The following is a 24,319-nucleotide window of genomic DNA, read 5'->3' as shown; positions in this document are numbered from 1 at the left end:
CGCACAGAAGCCGTGCTTAGAAAATGGAGGGGGAAATGCTTGAGTGTGTGTACCTGGATGAATCTGTTTGCCTCACCCTACCCACTAGCCAACGATGTTAATTCCTGCTCTGCTCTTTCCACACAGCTTACGATCACCCGCCCTTCTTTTCTCCATGGTGTCCCTCCCCACCTCGTGCAGATGCTAAGTGTGGAAGGGGAATTGAGGCGTGTTCACCTCCCCACCCCACTGAAGAAGCCACCCATATCATGCTTGGATAGAAGGACGCTACCACAGACCAGCTAACCCACCCCTGTATCTGTCCGTGTGCCTGTCTGGGTCAGTTGTTGTGTCAATAAAGTGACCTTGATGGGACAACCTGTGTGTGTCTCTTGTCCCTCTGGTTTTCAGGGAGTTGTTTTGGAAAGGGGAGCAGTGACTAAAATTGTTTGGCAGGGCACAGCTGTGGAAGGGGATCCATAAGTGAGTTTTGAGGCTGGTCTGAGAGGATGGAATGGCCAAAGATCAGCCGAGTGGACAGCATTTGTGTGCACTGGTTTTATTGTGTGTGTGTGTGAGGGGGGAAGAAACGGGGGGCAGTCTCCTTCTTGGGCGCGTTGCGACGACTTCACGTGAGGAGGAACGGTGTCCGAGGCCAGACAGCCTGCCAGGGAGGGGGACTTTCCTCTGTATTAGTTTCGGGGGACAGATCAAAGAAATCCTTGGTTTCCCCAAGAGTCATTGTCTTCTTCCTCACCTGGAGAACACGCTTTCTTTTCCTCCTGAGCACAAAGGAAAACGAGGGGGGAGGGGGGAGACAGAGATGTAGGAGGCAGACGAACAATAGAGAACATCCTAAAGCGCACTTGAGAAGTCAAAATTCCCCATAAACTATAATACTCCTAGGCCTAGCAATCCTTTGTTGACTGCCTGGCCAAGGCCTATGGTTTGCTGTGCCTCAGAACTTGGAAGCTTCATCAACTGGTTCTCCAGAATGGTCACAACTGGTTCCCAGAGTGGTGCTGGGAATTGTAACTGTGAAGGGTCTTCTAATTACTCCCAGCATCCTTAACAAACTACAGTTCCCAGGATTCCTTGGGGGAAGTGGCATAAGAGTGGTTTAAATGCCAGGTGCGGATGTGAACATAGCTACTCCCAGGCCCTCCAAGTGCCCCCATTTTCCAGGGACAATCCCGGATTTACAGAAACCGTCCCAATTTCTGATTTGATCCTGGAATGTCTTGCTTTTCCGCAGACGTCCCTATTTTCATTGGAGAAATGTTGGAGGGTATGGAGCTATACGACCCTCCAAGCCAAGGAGATAAGTAGCTATCCAACCTTTAGAAGACATCTGAAGGCAGTCCTGTATGGGAAAGTTTTTTTAAAAAAGGTTTAGTGTTTTATTGTGTTTTAAATATGTTGGAAGCTGCCCGGAGTGGCTGGGACAACCCAGTCAGATGGGCGGGGTATGATGATGATGATGATGATGATGATTAAATAGGATGCCCCCATTTTCATCAGAGAAATGTTGGAGGGTATGCACTTCCAGGCTTATTGCTGGTGGTGGACTTTCTGCACATATGCCACCTTCTGCCCAAGGGAACAGCCACTGCCCCCCTCTGCTCTCTCCCCTGATGTACCATCAACCCCAGGAATCTGGATGCATCCTTGTTATTTGGTGCACCTGGTGAATCAGGAGCCAGGGATCGGTCGGCTTCTTTGGGAAGCGAGCCCGGACTCACCTACTGTCTGCTGGGCCTCCGGTTCTGAGGGTTGTTCACCTGCTCGTAACCAACTGGAGCGTCAGATTGGTGGAAGCGCAAGCGGTAGAGCAGCCGTACCCACTGCCCAAAGACATGCTCTTGTTTGAGGGGGTGTGCCAGAAGTTGCAGGTAAAAGGTGCGGCCGTTGGCCAGGCGGATTTTGAGCTGGTATCGCGCCTCGTCGTGGATGTAGATCCGGACAAACTTCAAGGGCAGAAGCCTGGTGGAGGAGATGGAAGTGTGCTCATCAGGAGAAGGTAGTAAAGCGTAAAGGTAAATGGACCCTGGACGGTTAAGTCCAGTCAAAGGCGACTATGGGGTTCTGGCACTCATCTCGCTTTCAGGCCATTTGTCCACAGACAGCTTTCTGGACCACAGCTTTAGACCACAGCGCCACCCGTGTCCCTACAGGAGAAGGTAGGGTGAGACACCTGCTCCCCAAGACCCTCCTATGGCACAAAAGGGTCCCACTCACAACAGTGACAACACTGGGCAGGCCGGGTCGTCCTCTTATATACCTGCTGGGATTGACAAGGCATTTGACCCTCACCTGAATCTTATATACCTGCTGGGATTGACAAGGCATTTGACCCTCACCTGAATCTCATAGCTCTCCCCTAGCAGCCTTTTATTAGTTATCATTTAACTCTTGGGGGAGATAATTAGCATCACACCTCATGTGCATGGAAGTTGCCGAACCAATTAACCAACTAGAAGGGTTACTGTTAATAGCACCAGTTTTCCTATAACTTGATATTGCTGGATAGTTTTGATGAACTGCAAAAGGCATTTTTAGTTTGCTTTTTGTTGCCACCCTGGGACTTTTCTTTATTATTGCCACTTTGTTTTGTACACTTCCCTGCAAATGAAGGAAAACAACTTTTCTGCTGGTATATAATTTTGGTTACTGAGGTAAGTTGTTTGAAAGTTTTTCCACAGGAACTGTTCAGTCTTTAAAGCGCCACAGTTCTTTTTACTGAAACAGGTTAACTTGAATATGTTGGTTGTCTCCAGAATCTGTTTCTAAAGCATCTGCCTGGGGTTGTTTTCCTGAATACACTCAGAGAAAAGATTGGAGAATTACTTTGAGCATGTGCAGGGGGTCCTGACGCATCATTGAAATCAGGCTCTGTCCATCTAAAGCAGTGATAGGGAACTTGTGGTCTTCCAAATGTGGTTGTACTAAAACTCCCATTAGCCCCAGGCAGTACAGCCAACGACTATTTATTTTAGTTCTTTATTTATTCGATTTATAAGGTAAAGGTAAAGGGACCCCTGACCAGTAGGTCCAATCGTGACCAACTCTGGGGTTGCGCGCACATCTCGCATTATTGGCCGAGGGAGCCGGCATACAGCTTCCAGGTCATGTGGCCAGCATGACAAAGCCGCTTCTGGCGAACCAGAGCAGCACACGGAAACGCCGTTTACCTTCCCGTTTGGAGCGGTACCTATTTATCTACTTGCACTTTGAGATGCTTTCGAACTGCTAGGTTGGCATATATTCAATTTATATACCGCCCTTTATTAAAAGATCCCAGGGCAGTGTACCACATCAATAACATAATTTATGAAGCATTATAATAAACCTTAATAATAGACAGCATGCAGTAATACCTCGGGTTACGAAAGCGATCCGTTCCGGATCGCAGTTCGTAACCCGAATAGTTCGTAAACCGAACGCGATGGGCGCCGCCATTTTGCGCATGCGCAAAGCGCGATTTTCACGATTTTTGCGCTTTGCGCTTGCGCAGATCGCGCGCGCGCCGCTTCTGCGCACGCGCGCGCGGCGAAAACACTTCCGGGTTTGCGCAGTTCGTAACCCGAACTGTTCGCAAACCGAGATGGTCGTAACCCGAGGTACGACTGTACTAATAAAATAAGATTTTAATTTTTTTACTTTTAAAAACTATTATTTATTTTTAATATTCCTTCTTTTTTGCTATTACTATTATTTTTACTCTTTTTAGTTGGGAAGTGCCTAGAGTGGCTGGGCCAACCCAATATGATGGGTGGCATATAAAGAATAAATTTATTATTATTATTATTATTATTATTATTATTATTACTGCTACTGATACTATTACTATTACCATTACTACTATTACTATAGATGGGACATGGTTGGCGCTGTGGGTTAAACCACAGAGCCTAGGGCTTGTCGATCAGAAGGTTGGCAGTTCGAATCCCTGTGACGGGGTGAGCTCCCGTTGCTCGGTCCCTGCTCCTGCCAATCTAGCAGTTTGAAAGCATGTCAAAGTGCAAGTAGATAAATAGGAACCGCTACAGCGGGAAGGTAAACGGCTTTTCTGTGTGCTGCTCTGGTTCGCCAGAGCTGTACGCTGGCTCCCTTGGTCAATAACACAAGATGAGCGCCGCAACCCCAGAGTTGGTCACGACTGGACCTAATGGTCAAGGGTCCCTTTACCTTTTTACTATCATTATAATAACAGACCCCTGCCCCACATTTAATAGGCCATAGATTATTTAATGGTCAAAGGCCTGGGTAAAGAGGATTGTTTTTGCCTGGCTCCTAAAGACATGTAATGATGTCACCAGGTGAGCCCTCTGAGGAAAGCATTCCACAGACAGGGAGCCACCACAGAAAAGGCCACCCTCTGAGCCTCTCAGAGAGAGGGGGGAACCCAGAGAAGGGCCTCGGATGACAGGGTCTGGAGAGAGGCATACATAAGTATTGAAGTCTTGTGCTGCGACTAAGTTATGCTGGGAGTCATCTGGCAGACCACAGCTTCCCCATTCCTGGTCTGTGGTAAGTGGGTAGGATTACATAACCTGGAAGCAAAACTTCCGGGCAGCCTCGAGACTCCAAACCTCCTACCCCATGACTTAAGGTGGCAACCCTAGGAACCAGGGCCGGTGCTAGGGCTTTTTGCGTCCTAGGCAAAATCACCTTCTGGCGCCCCCGGCACATGCACCATGACGCATGCGTCATGCCCCACGCACAACGCCGCTGACGCTCCCTCCATAGGCGGGAGGAGCGCACAGCGTCCCCTCCATAGGCGGGAGGGCGCTGAGCTCTCCTTTTGGCTCGCACTCCTCCCGCCTATGGAGGGGACGCTGTGAGCTCCTCAGTGGTTGCAACAAGCGAGCGGTGGCGGAGGCAGCAGCAGCACCCGCAGCTGAAGGCTTCAGCTATGGGCGCTGCCACCGCCACCGCTCGCTCGTTGCAACCGCTGAGGAGCTCACAGCGTCCCCTCCATAGGCGGGAAGAGCGCGAGCGCACGCTATGGGAGGGCGGCGGTGGCACGGGGCTTTTGCGGGGCAGGCTGGCCAGCGCCCCCTCCATTTACGCGCCCTAGGCAACTGCCTAGTTCGCCTAAATGGATGCACCGGCCCTGCTAGGAACACAGGCTTGAAAACAGAACACACTGCCTTAAAAGCAAGACCTACTGGGACTTACCTCCAAGTTGTAGGGACGCTGCAGGACTGGGCGGTAAGTGGTGTGGATGTTGATAAAGTGACTTACCCAAAGAGCTGCAGCTCATCGTCGGGGCCTGGCGATGCCTCAGGATTGGGACACTCACACGGGTACTGCCCTGTTATGCATGAGCCGGGTCGGGCCAGGAGCATGAGATCTGGAAGCTCCAGGCTTGGGCTGGTGGCAGCAATGCCCACAGTAACCCTGTTGGCTATGTCTCCTGTCTTGGTTACCTGGGAAGAGAGAGACTCCCTTTCTCGTGCCTTCATAGCAACTGTCACTAAAGGACATCTTGGGGCGGCATTCACATCAGGACTATTAAAAAGCAAGGAAAAGGGACACCTGGTCCTCCCAAACTTCAGGGAATTTCCCAAGCACTTAGTACCAGCTAAAACAGGGGCGAGGAAACCCAGTGGTATAATGTGTATGGGGAGGGGGGGGAGCATAGGGACGGTTGTCCTGAGCGCAAAGTTGTTAGGGGTGTGTGTGCAACATTTCTCTATGTGAACCAGGAAGTGACCTCTTCTTTTCTTATCTCTGCGGCTGTAATCTCCTGGATGGTGCAGACGCTTAAAAAAATAATAATCTAATTTTTCCAAAAATAAGGTAAAGGTAAATGACTCCTGGACGGTTAAGTCCAGTCAAAGGAGACTATGGGGTGTGCGACGGGATGAGCTCCAAAAATAGAAGACAATTAGTCAAACATTTTCAAATATACTTTCCCATGGCAATCGACTTCCCTTCCACCTTTCTGTGGTTTCCTCAAATTATCTATTACTGCTACATATTATAATTATTACATACCTTCTTTTCTCCATCATATTATCAGAATAACTTTTTAAAAAACCACATGATGTATTTATGAATTTTATGTATTTAGAATCCACCATTATAACCCGGAATATCATAAAATATGTTGCGGAGAGGAAAAGTGGCGTCACCCAGCCTGTATTGCAATCCTACACATATTTATGTAGATTGAATCAGTTGATGAACCAAATGCAACACATCTGACTAAGCTTGTTTTAGTCAGGTTATACGTATCAGTGGTTGGAAAATAGGGAAGCCAACAGTAAGCGGAACCAAGTAATTTGCTTTGTCCCTGACCCCCCCCCCGCCCCGCCCCTGCTGAATTCTTCAAGGGCAGCCCTGAGAGCTGCCAGCCTGGGCCACCCACTGCATTGGCTGTTAAGTATGAAGGCAGGCAGGTGGAAGTTGACTGATGACAGACCTGGATTGCTTGGGGCAGTTTGCTCTAATGGGGCAGCCTCCACTGCGAGTCATGTACTGAACTCACCTGCATGAAATTGCTTTCAAACAGGGGACAATCCTTGAGCAAGCCATATTCCCCGGTAGCTAGGCACCTCTGCAGGTCTCCCATTCCTAAACTTGGGACATCCAGTGGGCACAAAAGCGGTCCGGGCTACTGCAGCCTAGAACCTGTTTGGAGAAGGAGGAGGAAGTCTGAAAGTGCCAAGAAATCCTATTCTGTTTTTATTTTAAGAAATGTTTAAAAGTACTTTTCAAAAACAACAACAACCCAGATTCCTTTTTGTTGGGGATGATTCAGACGGGAAATTCCCAGGTGTCAAAAAAGGTTATTTATGTATGCCACTACTGTGGCCCATGTTTTGTTAGCCCAAATATGGAAAACGAACGAGGTCCCAACTAAAGAAGAATAGCAACTGAAACTGACGAAATATGCGCAGCTTGTGGACCTAACATATAGAATAAGAGAACAAGAAGAATATACGCTTAAAGAAGATTGGAAAATGTTTATTGAATATATGGGGGGAAATGGTGTATACTTGAAAACGTTAGCAGCATTAAGATAAATTCAACAGTGTAAATGTGTTTTGATGGATGCAATACTGTAATGTAATACCTACTGAATGGTTTAGTTTATGTAAAATATGCAGGGATTTATGTTATGCAAAACGAACCCTGGAAAGAGAAGAAGGGACGTCACTGATATCTTAAGTTTGTTTCAATGAATATCATAAAATGTGAAACAGAAAATTTAATAAAAATCATAGGGGTGGGGGTGGGAATCCTATTCTGGCCACAAAAGACAATTGGGAAACAACAATGTCAGCTTTTCAACATTACACTGTATCGCCAGCCAAACATCACAATATACATCATGATGTTGAAACACTGAGGGAGGAAAAAGCTGCATCGGCCCCAGCCCTGTGAGGCGCCAGGGTGAAACCGCCTCAGCTCCCTTGGAAGGCGCAGTGGTAGTTTCACCCTGGGGACTTGTGGGGCCAGGGCTGATGCAGCTTGTTCCTCTCTCCGCGAGCTGGGTGCTGGCAATGGAGGACGTCAGGTGCAAGCAAGCCCCACCTGTGATATACTGCCCCATTCCACTCTGGCCCTCAAACTGGTCCTGGGTGATGCATGAATACATTGCCCAGGCCTAATGGTCAATAGCAATGGCAGAGAAATTAAACATGTCAGGTGAGAGCGGCAAAGGGCAAACACAATCCCTCTTCCTTTTATAACATATGGCAAATGTTTACTGAATACATACATTGTTCAGACTGCGGCAATATAATCCACCCGACACTCATGGGAAAATGTAGTGTGATCTTTTAGACCAATCAAATGAAACTTTATGACATAACATGGCAAAAGTCTTAACTTTACCGGGGCAAGTTATATGTTGCTTACTGTTGTTAACAACTGTCTTCTGAAAATGTATCTTCTGCAACATGAAAAATAACTAAAAACATTATTTATTTTTATTTTAAAAAATGGTATTATATATTATCTTGGCAGCACATATAGTAATTGCAAGTCAATGGAAAACAGCCCCAATCTTACACTGGATGTTTGGTACCATTTTCTATGGAATATAGCTATAATGGAAAAAAAATAAGATTTAGACAAGGACTAGAAGATCCAGACACTTTTTCTGTGATTTGGCATCCCTTTAAAACATATACAAGTGTCCCGTCCCTATTTTCCAGGGACAGTCCTGGATTTACAGAAGCCACCCTAGATTCTGATTTGATCCTGGAATCTCCCACTTTTCCTTAGGACGACCCTATTTTCATCTGAGAAATGTAGGAGGGTATGGCGTTATGTGATCTCTGAGGCAAGGAGATAAGTATACAACATAGCTGCCAAGTTTTCCCTTTTCTCACGAGGAAGCCTATTCAGCATAAGGGAAAATCCCTTAAAAAAAGGGATAACTTGGCAGCTATGGTATACAACTATACAACCTTTGGAAGACATTCCCTGTATAAGGAAGTTTCTTGATTTTCTTAATGTTTTTATATATGTTGGAATATATAATGTTCATATATATATTGGAAGCTGCCCAGAGTGGCTAGTGTTATGTATTAGTGTATACAGTGGTACCTCGGGTTACGAACGCGATCCGTTCCGGGTCGTAGTTCGTAACCCGAAAAGTTCGTAACCAGAAAAGGGCCCGAACCGCCGTTTTGCGCATGCGCAAAGGCGCGCGGCGCTTCTGCGCACGTCGCGAAAATACTTCCGGGTTTGCGAAGTTTGTAACCCGAGGTGTTTGCAACCCGAGGTATGACTGTATAGTTTTCCCTCAGGTCCTCAGGTCCTTGACAGTTGTTTTAGGAGGGAACTTTAGGAGGGAACTTTGAATTATGTTTGATACATTGTTTGAGCCAGCCTCTATAAAAGCAGGCCGGCTCAGCAATGCAGTTCTGTTCTGTTCTGGCTTCTGAATAAAGAGCTTCTTGAAGAATTGCTGCATTGTCAACCCACTATTTAATAGCTAGGGCAACCCAGTCAGATGGGTGGGGTATAAATAATAAAATTATTGTTATTATAGAATAGAATATCCCTATATTCATTGGACAAATATTGGAGAGTATTTGACAGCCATCCAACCTCTGCTTTAAATACGTCAATGAAGGAGGGAATTGTGGAAAAGCTGATTCTGAAACTCCTAAAAATGCAGCTGGTGCCCGAATTCGTAGGAAGCGAGGACAGAAGTAACAGAAATACAGACAGGAGCCCCCTCTGTCTCGATTTTCATCTGCTTGACCAGCCATTGGGGAAACCGCAGACTGCTCCCCAATCGTTAGTGGCTAATGTTGGGCAAAAAAAATAAAAATCAGAAGAGGGTAATAAAGGGCTCATACGGTAGTTCTGCAAGGCAGTAGAGAAGGAGGCAGTGTGTTGATGCACAAGACCCCCATTTGTTCTTTCTTCTCCCCACCAAAAAGAATTGCTTCAAGCAGGGCCCGATTTAGGTTTGATGAGGCCCTAAGCCACTGAAGGTAATGGGGCCCTTTATAATGTCCAGCTGTCCTTTGTCAACAACAAATTATCACTGTTTTCTGTGTTGAATATATGCTGTATGGTAATTTATGGACCTAATAGGTATCTAAAGCCATTTGCACATGCAGAATGTAGGCACCATATATAGAGAAATGAGCAAACCAGTGATATTTTAGGGAGCAGGTGGGTCCCATGACTTACACCAGAGGAGCTTACACAACACAAAACACTGTTGCTGTATGTAGGTTTTATTTTATTTGTTTTTTAATCTTATATTTTGGAAATGTACACCCAGTTTTTTCTCCCTTTAATTTTTTTTGGGGCCCCCAAGAGAGTGGGGCCCTAAGCTATAGCTTGTTTAGCTTATACGTAAATCCGACACTGGCTTCAAGTCAATAGGATCGCAGCCTAACTAGTGCACATTTAATAGGAGGGCGATTGGTTCCCCTCCGCCGCCACCTGCTCTGCGTCCACCCAGCAAGCTTCCCGCGTTTTTTTTGAACCGGGTAGCAATCAGGGGAGGAGGTCCAGCCCCTGCGCATGCGCGCGAGACCCAAACCTTCGGCGGCCTCCGATTGGCTCGTTTCGCCTCGCCGAGACGTCTCGGTTAACCCACGCCTGCTCCTCCGCCCATAGTGCCTTGCGGCCCGCTCTGTCACGTGACAGGAAAAAAGGGAGCAATGGCCGCCGTGGGGGCCGCTGGAAGGCCCTCCCGCCGCTCCCTCCCGGTTTTCCTCGTCCTCCACCTCCTCCTGCTGTCGTCGCCGTTCCTCGCCCGGGCCGCCGGAGCCGGGAGCTGCCGAGGGGAGTCGGGCCTCAGAGTGAGTCGCCTGAGGGGTGAGGGGTGGGTAATTAATATGCAATGAGGGCCGGGCGCGGATTGGCTGCCGGGAGACCGGCTGATTAGTATTCAAGAGCGTCAGCCGGGTCAGAGGAGAAGCCTGCTTAGTCCTGCGTTTGGCTTCGTACGGTGGCCGGCCAGGGGCCCCTGAGAAGCCCCATGGGCAGGACACGGAGGCAGCGGCCCTCTCAGAGCTGCGTACGCACCACGTACATTTAATCATGTTTTCCCTCCACGCACCCCAAAGAATCCTGGGAACTGAAATTTTCTTAACTTACAGCGCCCTTAAACTACAGTCCCTATTGTAAAGCATGGGATGCTTTACATGTATAGCATATATACAGACTGCTCCTGGAGGTAGCATAGAACCATAATGACTAGTAGCCTTTGTTGTTGTTGTTTAGTCGTGTCTGACTCTTCGTGACCCCATGGACCAGAGCATGCCAGGCACTCCTGTCTTCCACTGCCTCCCGCAGTTTGGTTAAACTCATGTTCGTAGCTTCGAGAACACTGTCCAACCATCTCATCCTCTGTCGTCCCCTTCTCCTAGTGCCCTCAATCTTTCCCAACATCAAGGTCTTTTCCAGGGAGTCTTCTGTTCTCATGAGGTGGCCAAAGTACGGTATTGGGGCCTCAGCTTCAGGATCTGTCCTTCCAGTGAGCACTCAGAGTTGATTTCCTTCAGAACGGATAGGTTTGATCTTCTTGCAGTCCATGGGACTCTCAAGATTCTCCTCCAGCACCAGAATTCAAAAGCATCAATTCTTCGGCGATCAGCCTTCTTTATGGTCCAGCTCTCACTTCCATACATCACTACTGGGAAAACCATAGCTTTAACTATACAGACCTTTGTCGGCAAAGTGATGTATTTGCTTTTTAAGATGCTGTCTAGGTTTGTCATTGTTTTTCTCCCAAGAAGCAGGCGTCTTTTAATTTCATGACTGCTGTCACCATCTGCAGTGATCAAGGAGCCCAATAAAGTAAAATCTCCCACTGCCTCCATTTCTTCCCCTTCTATTTGCCAGGAGGTGATGGGACCAGTGGCCATGATCTTGGTTTTTTTGATGTTGAGCTTCAGACCATATTTCATGCCCTCCTCTTTCACCCTCATTAAAAGGTTCTTTAATTCCTCCTCACTTTCTGCCATCAAGGTTGTGTCATCTGCATATCTGAGGTTGTTGATATTTTTTCCAGCAATCTTAATTCCGGCTTGGGATTCATCTAGCCTTTCGCATGATGAATTCTGCATGTAAGTTAAATAAGCAGGGAGACAATATACAGTCTTGTCGTACTCCTTTCCCAACTTTGAACCAATCAGTTGTTCCATATCCAGTTCTAACTGTAGCTTCTTGTCCCACATAGAGATTTCTCAGGAGACAGATGAGGTGATCAGGCACTCCCATTTCTTTAAGAACTTGCCATAGTTTGCTGTGGTCGACACAGTCAGAGGCTTTTACATTGATCCATGAAGGGGGACTAGTAGCCTTATCTTCCATGAATTTGTCAAGCCCCACCCCACGTTTGGATCTGTGCCAGGTTGTGACTCGCAGTGTCTTGTGGCAGTGAGTTCCAGAGGTTTTAGCTTTCTTCTTTCTGAGGAAGTACATTGTTTTGCCCGTCCTGAAAGTCCTAGCATTCGGCTTCGTTGGAAGGCTTGAGAAGCTTGCGTGTCTGATTCGAGTGTTATAAGAGAGGGAAAACAGCCTCTCTTGGCCACTTTCTCCTCTTCAAACGTAATGAGCTCCTGCTTAGAAATGAGGCAAATGCTCCAGCATGAGTTCCACAGGGTGTGGTTGGCATCACCAAGTTGGGACAGGTGAATTTCCAGTGACTTGAACTGGCTGCTGTGGAGCTACAGAGTAATAAGGTGTTTTTCTTTGCACTAAGCACAACTGTTACCTAATAAAGCCTGTGTCATACTTTCTGCAAGTCACTTAAAACAGGGGTGGAAAACCAGCTGCATACACACTATAACATCTCAAGTGGCATTTTATGCATCTGTAGTGAGTTCTAGTCTAAAAAAGTTTATGTCACAATGAATCAGTTAGTCTTTAAGGTACTATAATATTTAGTTGCATTTACAAGTCATAAATCTACTTTTTCTGGCATTGCCTATTATTTTCACCCAAAATGAAAGTATCACTATTTTGTAATCAGTGTATGCCACCAAAACTATGAGAGTCTGTTCCCAAGCAAGACATGCTGTGTATACTGGCAGAGAGAAGCTCTGGTGTATTTGCTTCATGGCAATCAACAGTGTGCTCTTTAAGAAAGTAGGTGCAAGGCCTGTTAAATAGTTGCACATGTGGGATATGGGAAAGAACAGGGGCACAGCAGAGGATGGGGACAGAAGCCGAAAGAATGTTGGAATCAGTCTCTGATCTACCTTTGTTCCTTCCAGCCAGGTGAGGCCCGTGACACTGAGGCCTGTGGACTGAACCTGCAGTTGGAGCATTCATTTGAGTTGGGTGAGTTGATGGGGTAGGGATGGACCCAAGGGTTTGTGAAGCCTGATTAGGCAACATACCCAGGGTGAGTGAAGGTTCATGGCATCAGGGTCATCCACAACCTACACACAGTCAGCTGCATGTCTATATTGTACAATCATAGAATTGTAGAGTTGGAGGGGATCCCAAGGGTCATCTAGCCCAACCCCCTGCAATGCAGGAATCTCAACTAAAGCATCCATGACAGATGGCCATCCAACCTCTGCTTTAAAACCTCTGGTGAAGGAGAGTCTACAACTTCCTGAGGGAGTCCGTTCCATGTGTTCATAAATGTATACATGCAGGGATCTTTTCATTTGTGTGCAGTTGTATGTATGTGACTCACCTTGGATATTTTGTGATAATGGGGGCCTGGCATTGCAGAATTATTGTGAGATTCCTGGTCTGATGGCCCTACTGGGCTCAGGAAGGGTGCATTTTGTTCATTAATGTGGGTTTTCGGGAGAATTTCCCTAATTTGCATGAGGTAATATGCACCGGGGAATTTTCAGTTTACTTTGGGGGGGGGGGAATCTGATATCCCAGAAAGTGATTTGATTTAGTAAGCTTATTTTACTTGTAAACCTAGCTTAAAGTTTTGAAACTGCCAGGCTTGCCTGATGTATTTGCAGTTGGCACCAGTTCGCTATTACTAATGAACTTACGAAACTGGGGGGGGGGGGGAATCCATGAAAAAATGAAGCAGCCCACATCACTGTTGTTGTTGTTGTTGTTGTTGTTGTTGTTGTTGTTGCTGCTGCTGCTGCTGCTGCTGCTGCTGCTGTTGTGCCCCTCCCACATACAAGCTTGGATTTTTATCTCCTGCCAGAGGCGATGTGGGGTGTAAGTCACCCCTAATGTTGTATGTGAAGCAGAAGGGGAAGAGATTACTTTGTCGATGGATTTTGCTCTGGGTATGATGAGTGAGGCCTGAGAAGGCCTTCTCCTTCAGATTGTGGGCTCTAGTCTATGAAAGCATAAATCATAACTTTCCTCTTCTGTGCCTTCTTGCAAAACCCTGGCCCTTGTCCATTCCATTTCCCCCAGCAGCACTGTCACTGGAAAGCACTGTAAGTTTCCCAGACTAGCTGAGAGGAGGGGAAGCCCTGTCCTCTCTATTCTGTTCCCAGTTCCTAGGAAAGTGACGCACCCCTGCCCTCAATTGGGGCAACTCCTGCGTTGAGGAAGGATTAAAGAAGAGTCCCTCTGCAGCTGTCCGGCACATTCATGTGCCTACTTTCGCCCAAGATTTTTTGACTACATTTGTCTTCCAAAAATTGAAGTTCCTTAAAAATACGTATTTTAAAACCCACCAAGCAATTTCTTGTTTCAGTCTTCAACAGTGCCTACCTATTTAACTCTTCTGTGTGCACATGTTCTCTTTTTGTGTTACACTGGGGTCTAGATGGTGTTGGTAGGGCGTGGCTTGATTGCCGTGTGCATTCCACCTCCAACATGCTGGTGAGAAAAGGGACAGAGATGTGTCGCACCAGTGGATTTTTGATGGGAGGTCTACAGTAGTTGGAACTAAGACTTGGGATCTCCAGATTTGGGCCTTGCTGGTCAGGAGGTATACATAGAAAGAGGCATGGGATTCATTCTACTGGAGTTTGACCATAATCCAGGGCCCTATGGGATTTTCTTTCTCTTGCAGATGACAGCATCCGGTTCAAAAAGCGGGGTACCCTCTTGTGGAGTGGGGGCCCCGACTCCAGCCTCTCACTAAGCCAGAAGCAGTTGTCTGAGGAAGAGCGCAACAAACTCAGGGTGAGTGTGAGTGGAAGAGGAGAAGCCTTGCCTTCACCAGGAGAGGCAGTCTCAGTTAGCTAAGAGGCACTTTGAAAGAGGGCGACTTTCTTCTAGTGAGGGTGAGTCATGGATGGAAGGGGGACTCTGGTGATGCTGCACTTGGAGTATGTGCTGTGTGCCATACACCTGCCAGCCACCAGCAGGATAGTGTGTCTTCTTTGACGATTGCTCGTGGCCAAGTAAGATTGTCTTCCATAAATACGTTTTTTTAAACAGTGAGTCCGTAAGTGACAGTGGAGGCCAATTCTGGATCCACACATTCCCCACAGTGGGGACTCCCGGGTGGGAGTTGAATACAGAGAGGGTTTGCCAAGTGCGCCTTCCTCTTAGCATGTTTCTCCCTTTTGTCCTGAGTTCGAGCCTCTTCAAAGCCCATGCCACCTTTGGTAAAGGTTGTTCTCCAATTGGAGCGCTCGCAGGCCAGTGTTTCCCAGTTGTTAGTGTTTGTGCTACATTTTTTATGGTGACTGTGCCTCTGAAACAGAATTGTAGCATCCTAAGGACCCCCCTTTTTTTAAAGGAGCAAATTTCTACCTATCCTGGTAGGTAAAGGGTAATGGGACCCCTGACCATTAGGTCCAGTCGTGACCGATTGGCCGAGGGAGCCGGGGTACAGCTTCCAGGTCATGTGGCCAGCATGACAAAGCCGCTTCTGGCAAACCAGAGCAGCATACGGAAACGTCGTTTACCTTCCCGCTGTAGTGGTACCTATTTATCTACTTGCACTTTGACGTGCTTTCAAACTGCCAGGTTCGCAGGAGCAGGGACCGAGCAACGTTGTGGGGATTCGAACCGCCAACCTTCTGATCGGCAAGCCCTAGGCTCAGTGGTTTAACCCACAGTGCCACCCACGTCCCTTACCTCTCCTGATATAAGTTTGTAAATACTTCACCTTTCCGTTATTTCCTTCTATATGTTTTTAAAGGCTCCAAATTACTATGTGTAAACAAAATGAGCCATGCAAAACTAATCAAATGCATTCCAGTACCATTGAGTTTTGATTGTGCAGCCTTGGATATGGTTCCTTTAGCTGGGGTGGGGTTTGGGGGAGTTGGGCGCATTGTGCCTCCTTTCTACTTATGTGTCTCTTCTCCACAAACCCCAGGAAGTGGCAACAGAGGGTGGGTTGTACCGCGTGCGGATCCCACGACGGCCCCTGGTCAGCATGGAGGAGGCTGGAATTGAATACGTCACCTCTTTCATCCGAGCGGTGAGTGCCGTTCATAGGAACCCTGGGCAGGGGTCCTACTTTTCTGCATGTAGAGAGTGCAGATGGAGAAGCTGAATTCTGCCCAGCATCTTGGACTGACATTACCTCTTTGCGAGAACACCCACAAACGGGTGGATTTCTTGCTCCCACATACACCTGCCTGGACTTTACAGTCAGGTAGAGGTGACTTTTTAGCAGCACTGTAGGTAACATGTGAGAGGGCATTCTCAATATTGACACTCAATTGTGGAGTCCCCTCCCTTCACAGATTGCACTGGCACAAACCCTGATGGGCTTTCAGTGCCAGGCAAGAAAACATTTTCGCTCAGGCCTTTGGCCACACTGGATGTGGAGTTGCATAGCCTGTTCTTTGCCCCATTGAATTATTGTATGTGGTGATGAGTTTATTGTTTTACAGATTTTCTGTGCTTGTTTTCATTGTGCATTACGTGTTTACATTTTACACTGTATCCCGCCTTGGAATTGTTTTGATGAAGAGCAGTCTAAAAACTTGCTAAATAAGTACCTAGCCTAGGCACATGACAGTTTTGGAAGTGTTTGAGGGTATATGTATCTCATTTTGGGGTTTGAAAGAGGGAGAGCCATTAATGTGGGGAAATATTGGCTTGGTTCCTAAGTTAGAAACTTGTCTATGATGCTTCCGAAAGACGTTAGGGGGCTGGTTCAGCTCCAGAAGAAAGGAACTCCTTCCTTGTTAGCACAGCTACCAAGAACCCAACTCCTACATGCACTTGGGGTTTGATCATTATTAACCTCCAATCTTAAGAAACTGGCAGAACATAGGAAGAGAGTGGCCAAGTTCAAAATGAGTCTGTCTCTGGACAGAGCATTGCGTCTTGTGGGCTCCATTTATTCACCACCGGTGGTTTTTTTAGCTGAGCCGAGGAAGGCCAGCCTGCGTCCCATTGCTTGTTTGCATTTGAGAAAAGGGTAAGGTGGCCAGCAACTTCTGTCTGTCTTCCCCTTCCTTGCAGTGCTCCATGGTGGAGTCTCATCTGTCAGACAGGCTGACTGTTCACACGGATGTCGCTGGCAATATCATAGGCCTCTCCATTGTCACCCTGCCCAGTTCCTGCCATGGGGCTGAGGTGGAAGATGTGGACCTGGAGCTCTTCAATACCACCGTCCTCCTCCAGCAGCCCATACCAGCAGCTGTGTGAGTCTCTGTGTGCAGTGAGGTGGGGCTGGCTGGCAGCAGGGGTTCTGGTAGGCTGCGCAGTAGGTAACGAATGCATGGAACTCACTGCCACAAGATGGGGTGATAGACACTTGCTTAGGTATCTTGTATCAACGAGGGGAGGAACTGGAGAACATTGCTTAGTATATTATTCATATTGCTACTTGGTCCATGGAGAAAACTGTATTGAAATGTGTTGGGCATATCACATGTTGTAATAATATTCCATTTATTTTTAGCAGCAGCATGAGGATTTACACCTCCCTCCTCTCTCTCTCTCTCTCTGTCTCTCTCTCTCTCACTCTCTCTCCTGGCTTTGCCTTCTTCTTTTTTGCCACTGACAGCCTTTTGCTTTCCTCCCCAGCCCTGAGACGGCAGCGTTTATTGAACGCATGGAACAAGAGCAGGCTCAGAAAGCTAAGAATCCGCAGGAGCAGAAATCTTTCTTTGCCAAATATGTAAGTGGGGGTGGGGAAGAGCAGCTGCCCAACTCCTCCCTTCTCGTCCTCTCCCCTCCATACAAACATACAGGATAAGTTAAGGAGTCCGATTGCTGGCGTGACTCTGAATCTGGTCAAACCACTGCTCTTGGGTGAGGGTGGAGGGCGATCCCTGCTCCCTACTCTGATATCTGTTCTCCCCAATCCCTGCAGTGGCATTTAATTCTGGGCGGGGCAGTGCTTCTACTAGCAACCAGCTCTGCAACAGCCCCTCGGGAGCCAGGACGTCAGCCCTGAGCAAAAGTAAAGCCACACTCAGCTCATCTTGCTTCCATCTTCCTCCTGTACCACCTTTAATACTTTTCGGTGCTCCCCTTTCTCCCTCCCTCCCATGCCCCCACCAATAGCTCCCTGAAAGGACACCCTCCCCCCCACCCCACCCCAAAAATAAGTCCTTTCCTGTAAGCCTCTTTCTGTCTCGCAACCTCTGTATCACAGATGAGAAAGCTTTGGCCCTCCAGATGAAGGACTCCAACCCCTGTCGGCCCCAGGCAGCATGGTCAGGGGTGGTGGGAGTTACAGGATGTTAAAGGAGTAACATCTGGAGGGCCCTGGGTTTCCCAGCCCACTGCTGTCTATCAAGGTGGAGGGTGCTTAAGGTAGATAGATTCATCTTCCCCCCCGTCATCACCTGTGGATCGATTGATTCAGTGGGCTGGTGTTCCATTTTCTAGTTCCTGATACAGTACATTCCAAGAACAGCCAAAGCCTTCAAAAGCTTGCTGCCACGTTTTGTTTTGATTTCATGTACCTACGACTTGCCCTGCTTGAGTCAAGAAACTCGCCTCTTCTGCCCCTGGTTGGATAGCTAACGCTTTGTGAAAAGAAAGCAAGGGCTCATTTTATGGAAACGGGAGTCTGGCCCTTCCTCTGTGTCCTTTTCTGTTTCATCCTGCCAGGCTCTCGCTCCCCTGCACCCCACCAAAGCATGGCAGAATCAAAATTCCCTTTTCTGGTGGAAGGTCCTTCCTTCTTCATAGGCACAACCCCCTTTCCACTGGCTGTCACGGAAACTTAACCATTTTTAATCCCTGGTGGCGGGAATCTTGTGATTGGGATTTGGAAAAAGGGACAGCGTCTGCGTGTCGTCTGGGAGGAAGGAATACATAACATGGAATGGCGTTCTGGTTTTCATGTTAACTCTCTTCCGAAGGTGAAGTGGCTGATGGGGGTGGGTCAGATCTTGAGGGTGGTGGGGGCACTTGTTGCCATTGCCCAGAAGGAGAATTTGGGGGAGGGGGCAGGTGCATCGCACAGGAGGGAGAGCCTCTTTTCAGCTGTAACCTCTTTCTCTTTCTCCCACAGTGGATGTACATCATCCCCATTGTCCTGTTCCTCATGATGTCTGGAGCACCTGATGCAGGGGGACAAGGAGGGGGCAATGGAGGCAGTGCTGGGGGAGGGGGGCGGTGAGGGGAACCTGCCTTTCCTATGTTGCGGGATCGTGTAAATAAATATTATTGGGGGAAAATGGCATCTCTCCTAGTTTTGATTTGTGGGGGAGCAGGGCCAGGATCGATCGTGAAATAAGTGCTGCTGGAGTTTGAGAGGAAATGACAACTTGCCCTCCTCTCAACCCAGGTAGATTCGCTCCCAAGTAACCACACTACTTTGTCCCTGGGCACCCTAATATTTATGTCCGAGTGACTCACATTTTGCCTTCAGGATTCAGAACAGGAAATGGTCATCTGACCAAGCCCTGCATTTGAAACTCTCCACAATTCTAGACTGTTGCATCTCCAAAAACATGAGGACTAGGAGCTTGCTGGGGTTAAAAAAAAGATTGTAGAAGCTATTTTGTAGGATGCTTTTGTTACTAGCAGAGGAGGCTGAAAACAGTAGTACAGGGACGAGATGTATAGGTGGAATCGATAAGTTACAGCTGGCTCTCCTGATAATACTGAAAACAAAAGGAACTGACAGCATGCTCAAAATAACCCAGTTACCAGGTGCCACAGCTCTATCTATGGAACCAAGTGCGTTTTTGGCAATTTCCATCCTGACAAGGAAAGAGATGAATTCAAGGCACCCGCTTCTGTGCATTTTCTAGAGCAGGGGTGGCCAACTCCCAAGAGACTGTGATCTACTCACAGAGTTGAAAACTGACAGTGATCTACCCCCTTTTGGGGGGTTCAGGTCAAAGTTGTTGAGATTTTTTTGTGGGGGAGCCAGTGATCTACCGCAGATGTTTAGTGATCTACCGGTAGGTCACAATCTGTCTGTTGGACGTGCCTGTTCTAGAGCAAGGATTCTCAAACTTTCCAAGCAGACCTGCCTGAGGTGGCTAAAGATTACTGGGATTGTCAGCCACAAACTGATGGTGCAGGGCACAGCCGGTCACAAAATGGAGGCAGGTGGAGGCAGAGTTGGGCATAATGACCAGCATCACTTTCTGCTGATATCTAGTCCATTGAATTTGCTATAGCTTATTTGCCATAGTGGTTTCCTTGTAGCAAGAGATTCTATAATTAAGCTTTTCTCAAGCCAAGGCAGAATTTGCTCACCCAAGGGCTTTAAGTAGAGAAGTATAGTCTTTGCTATTTCCCCCTTTCTATGTGCTTCAAAGTAATTTTTAGTCACCTGTAGCTTCTGCTTTCGCTTCCTAAGAAAACAACAACCTTGCCCGTTTCTTTCATCCATCCTCTCTGGTCCCTTTACATTCACTTCCTCCTATGGCAGGCCCTGTAATCCTCTTCCCTTTCTCTTCCTGGTTTGGTGGTGGTGATTATTTTATCAATAATACCTTTCTATCTCACTTTTGAATTTCCTTTAACACTTCTGGCCCTTTCTCCTGAGAAGGGAGGAACCTCCCAGCCTCTCTCTGGCTATCTTTGCCCAGTATTTGCTGGCATTAGTTCAACCAAAAGGCTATGGCAGGGCTAGAGCAGGGCAGGCAAGGAAGGAGTACTGGGCCGGCTGTGCCACTGAGGCCCACTGGTGTATCCCCGTTGGAAACTGTCCTAGAGGTGGTTAGGGGCAGAGATGGACTTAAATCCCAAATGAATCTTGGATGCTGTTTGTTGCAGGCAAGGGCAGGACGTGTCCAGCAGAAGAGTCAGTAGTTTCTTTTCAAAAAGTTTACCTTCCCATCCATGTGAATGGGCTCATTTCTACCATGGGGTTTGTGCTGCTGCTTCACTGAGCCTGGCTTTGGCAAGTGGCTGGTGGGAAACACTTCGTTCGCTTTGGCAGCAGCATCAACCTTTCCTGGTTAAACCGGCCTCTGTAAGAAGGCAGCCTGTCTCTTTATGAGCAGGGGAACAACCAGTCAGCTATGCGATGTTGCCCTCGACCTTTAACTTCTCAGGCTGGCCTATAAGGTCAATAACCCATTCCTATTAGGGCTGTTGCCCAATCCTGCTTCAAACACTTAGCAGGCAGAACATTCAGCTAGATGGATGGAACCTCTTGAAGAAACTTGCAGACTTGATGTCTGGCTTTGAGTGGAGCTGGTGTGCTTGTTTAATCAGGAACTTTGTCTCCTCCTTCATTGAGTCATGCTAGATTTTGTGGGTGGAATGTGAAGTGCTACTTCCTTGGAACACTTTGAATGCCCCGGTCCCTTATGTGAGGAATGTGCGTCCACAAAAAGGTGAAGAGCTATGGGCCAAGACAGCAGTAGCAGCTTCCCTGAAGCTACAACCAACTAAGGCAAGGCCAAGAGCAGGGGCTTTCTGCACCATTGCCAGATAGTTCCAAATATTCCGGGTTAGTTGCCTTGTAGTAGTTAAGAGGGGGAGGTTGTGACAGGTAAGAGAGAGACACACAGTTAAGTCCCTGTTGCTTGTTGGACAAAACGAGCCACTCCCAGTTCTTAGCAACTACCGTGAACCATATATGAGCGTCGGCCGAGACTGTCCTGCCTACCTGTTACGACCCAGAACCCAGAACGCATGGATCCCCCGTTGTGGTGGTCCTGGCCGATGTTCTTCCATGCTGCGTCCCTCACGATTGTGGGTCACTCTTGTGGCCCAGCTGGGCTTCCTGTAGCTTCCTGTCCCTGTGTTGCCGCAGCAACAACAAAGGAACGGAACTCAGGAGTGGGGAGGAGTTCTAGAATGTGTGATGCACAGGAAGGCAAACACAGAAGGGTGGCCTAATTGTGGAGCTTGAACCCAGAACTCTTGCAAACAGAAGGATCGTGTGATTGAATGTGGAACTGGTGGGGATGAGAGCTTGGAGCGGGGACCTGTGTGCAGGAGAGTCCGTGAAACAGATAGGGCTAGAGTTAGGAGCCAAGCCAAGGCCCCATGTCTGTTTAATACGGCAAGTAGGCTATGAGCCTCCACACAGCTAGTATCTTACCCCAACAGTCTGCCTGGAATAAACTGAAGGGCTGCACTTTTGCTTATATTGTATAATTCTGCTTCCAAGAAGGTTCACTGGGGCAGTTGTAGGAAATGGTGAGTTGGATGCAAGCCAAGGGGGTGATTAAAATGCCCCTATGGAAGGAAGCGAATGCTGTGCAGGGAGTTTTACTTGAGGGGTTTTTAAAAAACTTTTTTGGATACTTGAGGTTTCAGCTGTTGCTCATCTGTCCTCGAGCTTTTCTTTGGATTCACCAGACCTAGAAACAAGAGGAACCTTTGTTCCCTGCAGAGGAAGGCCAAGGCATTTAGGCTGCTGATTCTGCACTCCTGCAGCTGCACTTAGCCTGCCCCATTTCTCTTCTGCAGTGTCCAGACCACTGCACTTTAAATTAAGGTAACCAGCAGCACATCTCTTCTGCGGTCTCATAGCTATGATGGATTCTGCAACTTGGGTGCTCCACTGGGCAAGAACAATGAATAGCAGGTTTCTATTCCTTTTCACATAGGCAATGCTTGTGGTTTTAGGACAAAAGGAAGAGCCTGCTTGTGGATGCAGGGTCAAATGGACCCTACTCTGCAGAACCCCAGATCCTTGCTCCAGTCTTTCCCCTGCTTGCTGATTTAAGTACATTCACACTCTACCCACTGGGATCAGCGAAGTATTGATCTGTTGGTCTAGTGGGACCTCTAGCTCCTTTGCTAGCCCAGCTTCCTGAGCCTCTTGTCCTTGGAACAAGACAAGGTCAAGAAGTGAACTACCTTACAACTGTTTTATTTATATCTGAGCCCGGCTCCTTAACATTGCAACGCAGGCATGGTCAGGCACCATTTACAAGGCCGGTTTTTGTAAGTAAAACCCCAAGAGGGGGCTGGTAGCGGAGGGACAGAGAGATCTTCCTCCACCAAACTTGCTGTACTTTTCGTGCCGAGCATTTTGCCTACTTACGCACCTAGAAGTAATTCTCTTGCTTCCTATGGCTACAGTTGCTGCATAATTAAGCAAGTCCTTAAATATGTAAAAGCCCTTCCTGCTTAGCAGCCTGGGGATGGGGTGACCTGTGGCCCTCTCCACCTGTTGACAGCATACCTCTCGCCACTGCTGCTGGGCTGCCTAGGTCTGCTGGAAGTTGGCAGTCCCCAAACACCCGGAGGCATAGGTTTCCCATTCCTGATTAATGGAATTTTTGAAGTTGGCTGTGTGCAGCAGGCTAGCAGGTTGGGGATGCCCAGAACCTTTCTCCCCAATGCCTAGTTTTCTATCTGTAGGCATTCTTGACATAAAGCTCTTACAGTCCTTAATGGTACAGCCCCCCTTCCAAACATGGTCTTCCTGAGAAGTGGGAACAGTGTTCTCCGCGGTCTTTGACCTGAACCTTTTTGCCTGGTTTGTCTGAGGTCCTGCAATGTACTTCTTCTCCCCAAATTCAGCCACCCTTGGGAGTTTCATTTCTGTCTACATTCTTGGTTGGGACTTGGGTACAACTATTAACCTGGATAACACATGCCCACCCCAAAACACAGACGCAAATGGCAGGACAGGATGTCCTCTTCCTGTCTTGAAGGCCTTGGGCTACATATAGTCTGGTTCTTGTGTGGCTGGCTGAGGGATTTCATATAGACCAGCTGATGCATTTAAAAAAAATAAAAATAAAGAAAACAAGTGTGTATTGAAAAGTCAGAACAACTGCGCTGGATGCGTGCTAGATTTTGCAGTCTGCAAAATGATCATTCTGTATAGCCAGAGATGGGCACCTGTGGACCTCCAGATGTTGTATTCAGATTCCTGTTGGTTGCTTAGTCATGGGTGGGAGTTGTAATCTCAACAATAGCTGGAGGAGTGCTGGTTCCCCATCCCTACAGTGTCAGGCTCTAAACCCCCACTCCACCCCCAGTGGCGTAGCATGGCCTGCCAGCGCCCGGGCTCATGTGGAAGGGGGGCTAGGGAGGGAAATGGGCGGAGTACGCATGCACATTCAACTGCCTAATGGCGTCCATGTCACCCAGGAGATCGCAGCTGCAGAGATGATAAGAATTGTTCTGTTGTCTGGAGAGATCACTTCCTGTTTCGCACGGAGAAGCTGTTTTCCAGGAGCCCAGCAAGAGAACCACGCAGCTTTATTGAGGCAACACTGGGTGTTGGAATTTTGCCCCCCTAACAATTTTGCGCTCTGGACAACTGCCCCTGTGCCCCCCCCATGCTACGCCACTGCCCACCCCACACCAAGCTTAAGATGCCACAGTTGTCTGTAGTGCCGTTTGCCGGTAGAATGGATTTATAGGGGAATGACTAGGATAGTGTTTCTTGGGTTGTTTTTGGACTACAGTTCCCATCATCCCTGGCCACTGGTTCTGCTTGCTGGGGATGATGGGAGTTGTAGTCCATCAACAGCTGGAGACCGAAGTTTGGGAAACACTGGACTTGGGAGAATGTTTCCGAGAGAGACAAGCCCGAAACTATTTGGAATCCACAAACCCAGCTTCAGCCCTCCACTGCTTCAATCTCATTGGTCTTAAAATATGG

At 47.9% G+C, this 24,319-nt stretch overlaps 3 protein-coding genes across 5 annotated transcripts in view; 2 read left to right on the top strand and 1 right to left on the bottom strand.

Annotated features, from left to right (window-relative positions):
• MYBPC2 (myosin binding protein C2) overlaps positions 1–359 on the top strand; it is a 71,180-nt gene extending 70,821 nt beyond the window's left edge. For both annotated transcript variants that reach the window (XM_088655023.1, XM_035134682.3), the window contains exon 30: positions 127–359. The gene's annotated coding sequence lies outside the window, so the exon portion shown is untranslated. The remainder of the gene's footprint in view (positions 1–126) is intronic.
• A 163-nt stretch (positions 360–522) lies between these two features.
• GARIN5A (golgi associated RAB2 interactor 5A) lies at positions 523–21,493 on the bottom strand. Its single transcript, XM_035136504.3, has 5 exons — positions 21,356–21,493; positions 6,476–6,618; positions 5,227–5,411; positions 1,722–1,962; positions 523–761 (listed from the first exon to the last, which is right to left on the bottom strand). Exons 2-4 carry the CDS (start codon positions 6,557–6,559, stop codon positions 1,722–1,724), a joined length of 510 nt encoding a protein of 169 aa, XP_034992395.1. The 5' UTR covers positions 6,560–6,618; positions 21,356–21,493; the 3' UTR covers positions 523–761.
• On the top strand, positions 10,106–18,959 carry EMC10 (ER membrane protein complex subunit 10). Of its 2 annotated transcripts, XM_035136503.3 has the most exons (8): positions 10,106–10,265; positions 12,687–12,753; positions 14,426–14,538; positions 15,686–15,790; positions 16,786–16,967; positions 17,353–17,446; positions 17,642–17,731; positions 18,794–18,959. In XM_035136503.3, the coding sequence occupies exons 1-7, from the start codon at positions 10,125–10,127 to the stop codon at positions 17,723–17,725; spliced, it is 786 nt and encodes a 261-aa protein (XP_034992394.3). In that variant the 5' UTR covers positions 10,106–10,124; the 3' UTR covers positions 17,726–17,731; positions 18,794–18,959. The 2 variants fall into 2 exon arrangements, with proteins under 2 accessions (XP_034992394.3, XP_034992393.3); XM_035136502.3 differs by lacking the exon at positions 17,642–17,731.
• Positions 21,494–24,319: the final 2,826 nt, after the last annotated feature.

This window comes from Zootoca vivipara, chromosome 12 (assembly GCF_965207765.1).
Source record: "Zootoca vivipara chromosome 12, rZooViv2.hap1.1, whole genome shotgun sequence".
Classification (NCBI taxonomy): domain Eukaryota; kingdom Metazoa; phylum Chordata; class Lepidosauria; order Squamata; family Lacertidae; genus Zootoca; species Zootoca vivipara.
This window is presented reverse-complemented; position numbering and strand designations above follow the sequence as displayed.

Coding starts and splice junctions, on each gene's coding strand:
- EMC10 (XM_035136502.3), top strand. CDS start 10,125: ATGGCCGCCGTGGGGGCCGCTGGAAGGCCCTCCCGCCGCTCCCTCCCG. Junction 14,539..15,685: donor AAGAGCGCAACAAACTCAGG/GTGAGTGTGAGT, acceptor CACAAACCCCAG/GAAGTGGCAACAGAGGGTGG. Junction 16,968..17,352: donor CAGCCCATACCAGCAGCTGT/GTGAGTCTCTGT, acceptor TTTCCTCCCCAG/CCCTGAGACGGCAGCGTTTA.
- GARIN5A (XM_035136504.3), bottom strand. CDS start 6,559: ATGGGAGACCTGCAGAGGTGCCTAGCTACCGGGGAATATGGCTTGCTC. Junction 5,412..6,475: donor TTGAAAGCAATTTCATGCAG/GTGAGTTCAGTA, acceptor CTCTCTTCCCAG/GTAACCAAGACAGGAGACAT. Junction 1,963..5,226: donor GATGAGCTGCAGCTCTTTGG/GTAAGTCACTTT, acceptor CTCCTCCACCAG/GCTTCTGCCCTTGAAGTTTG.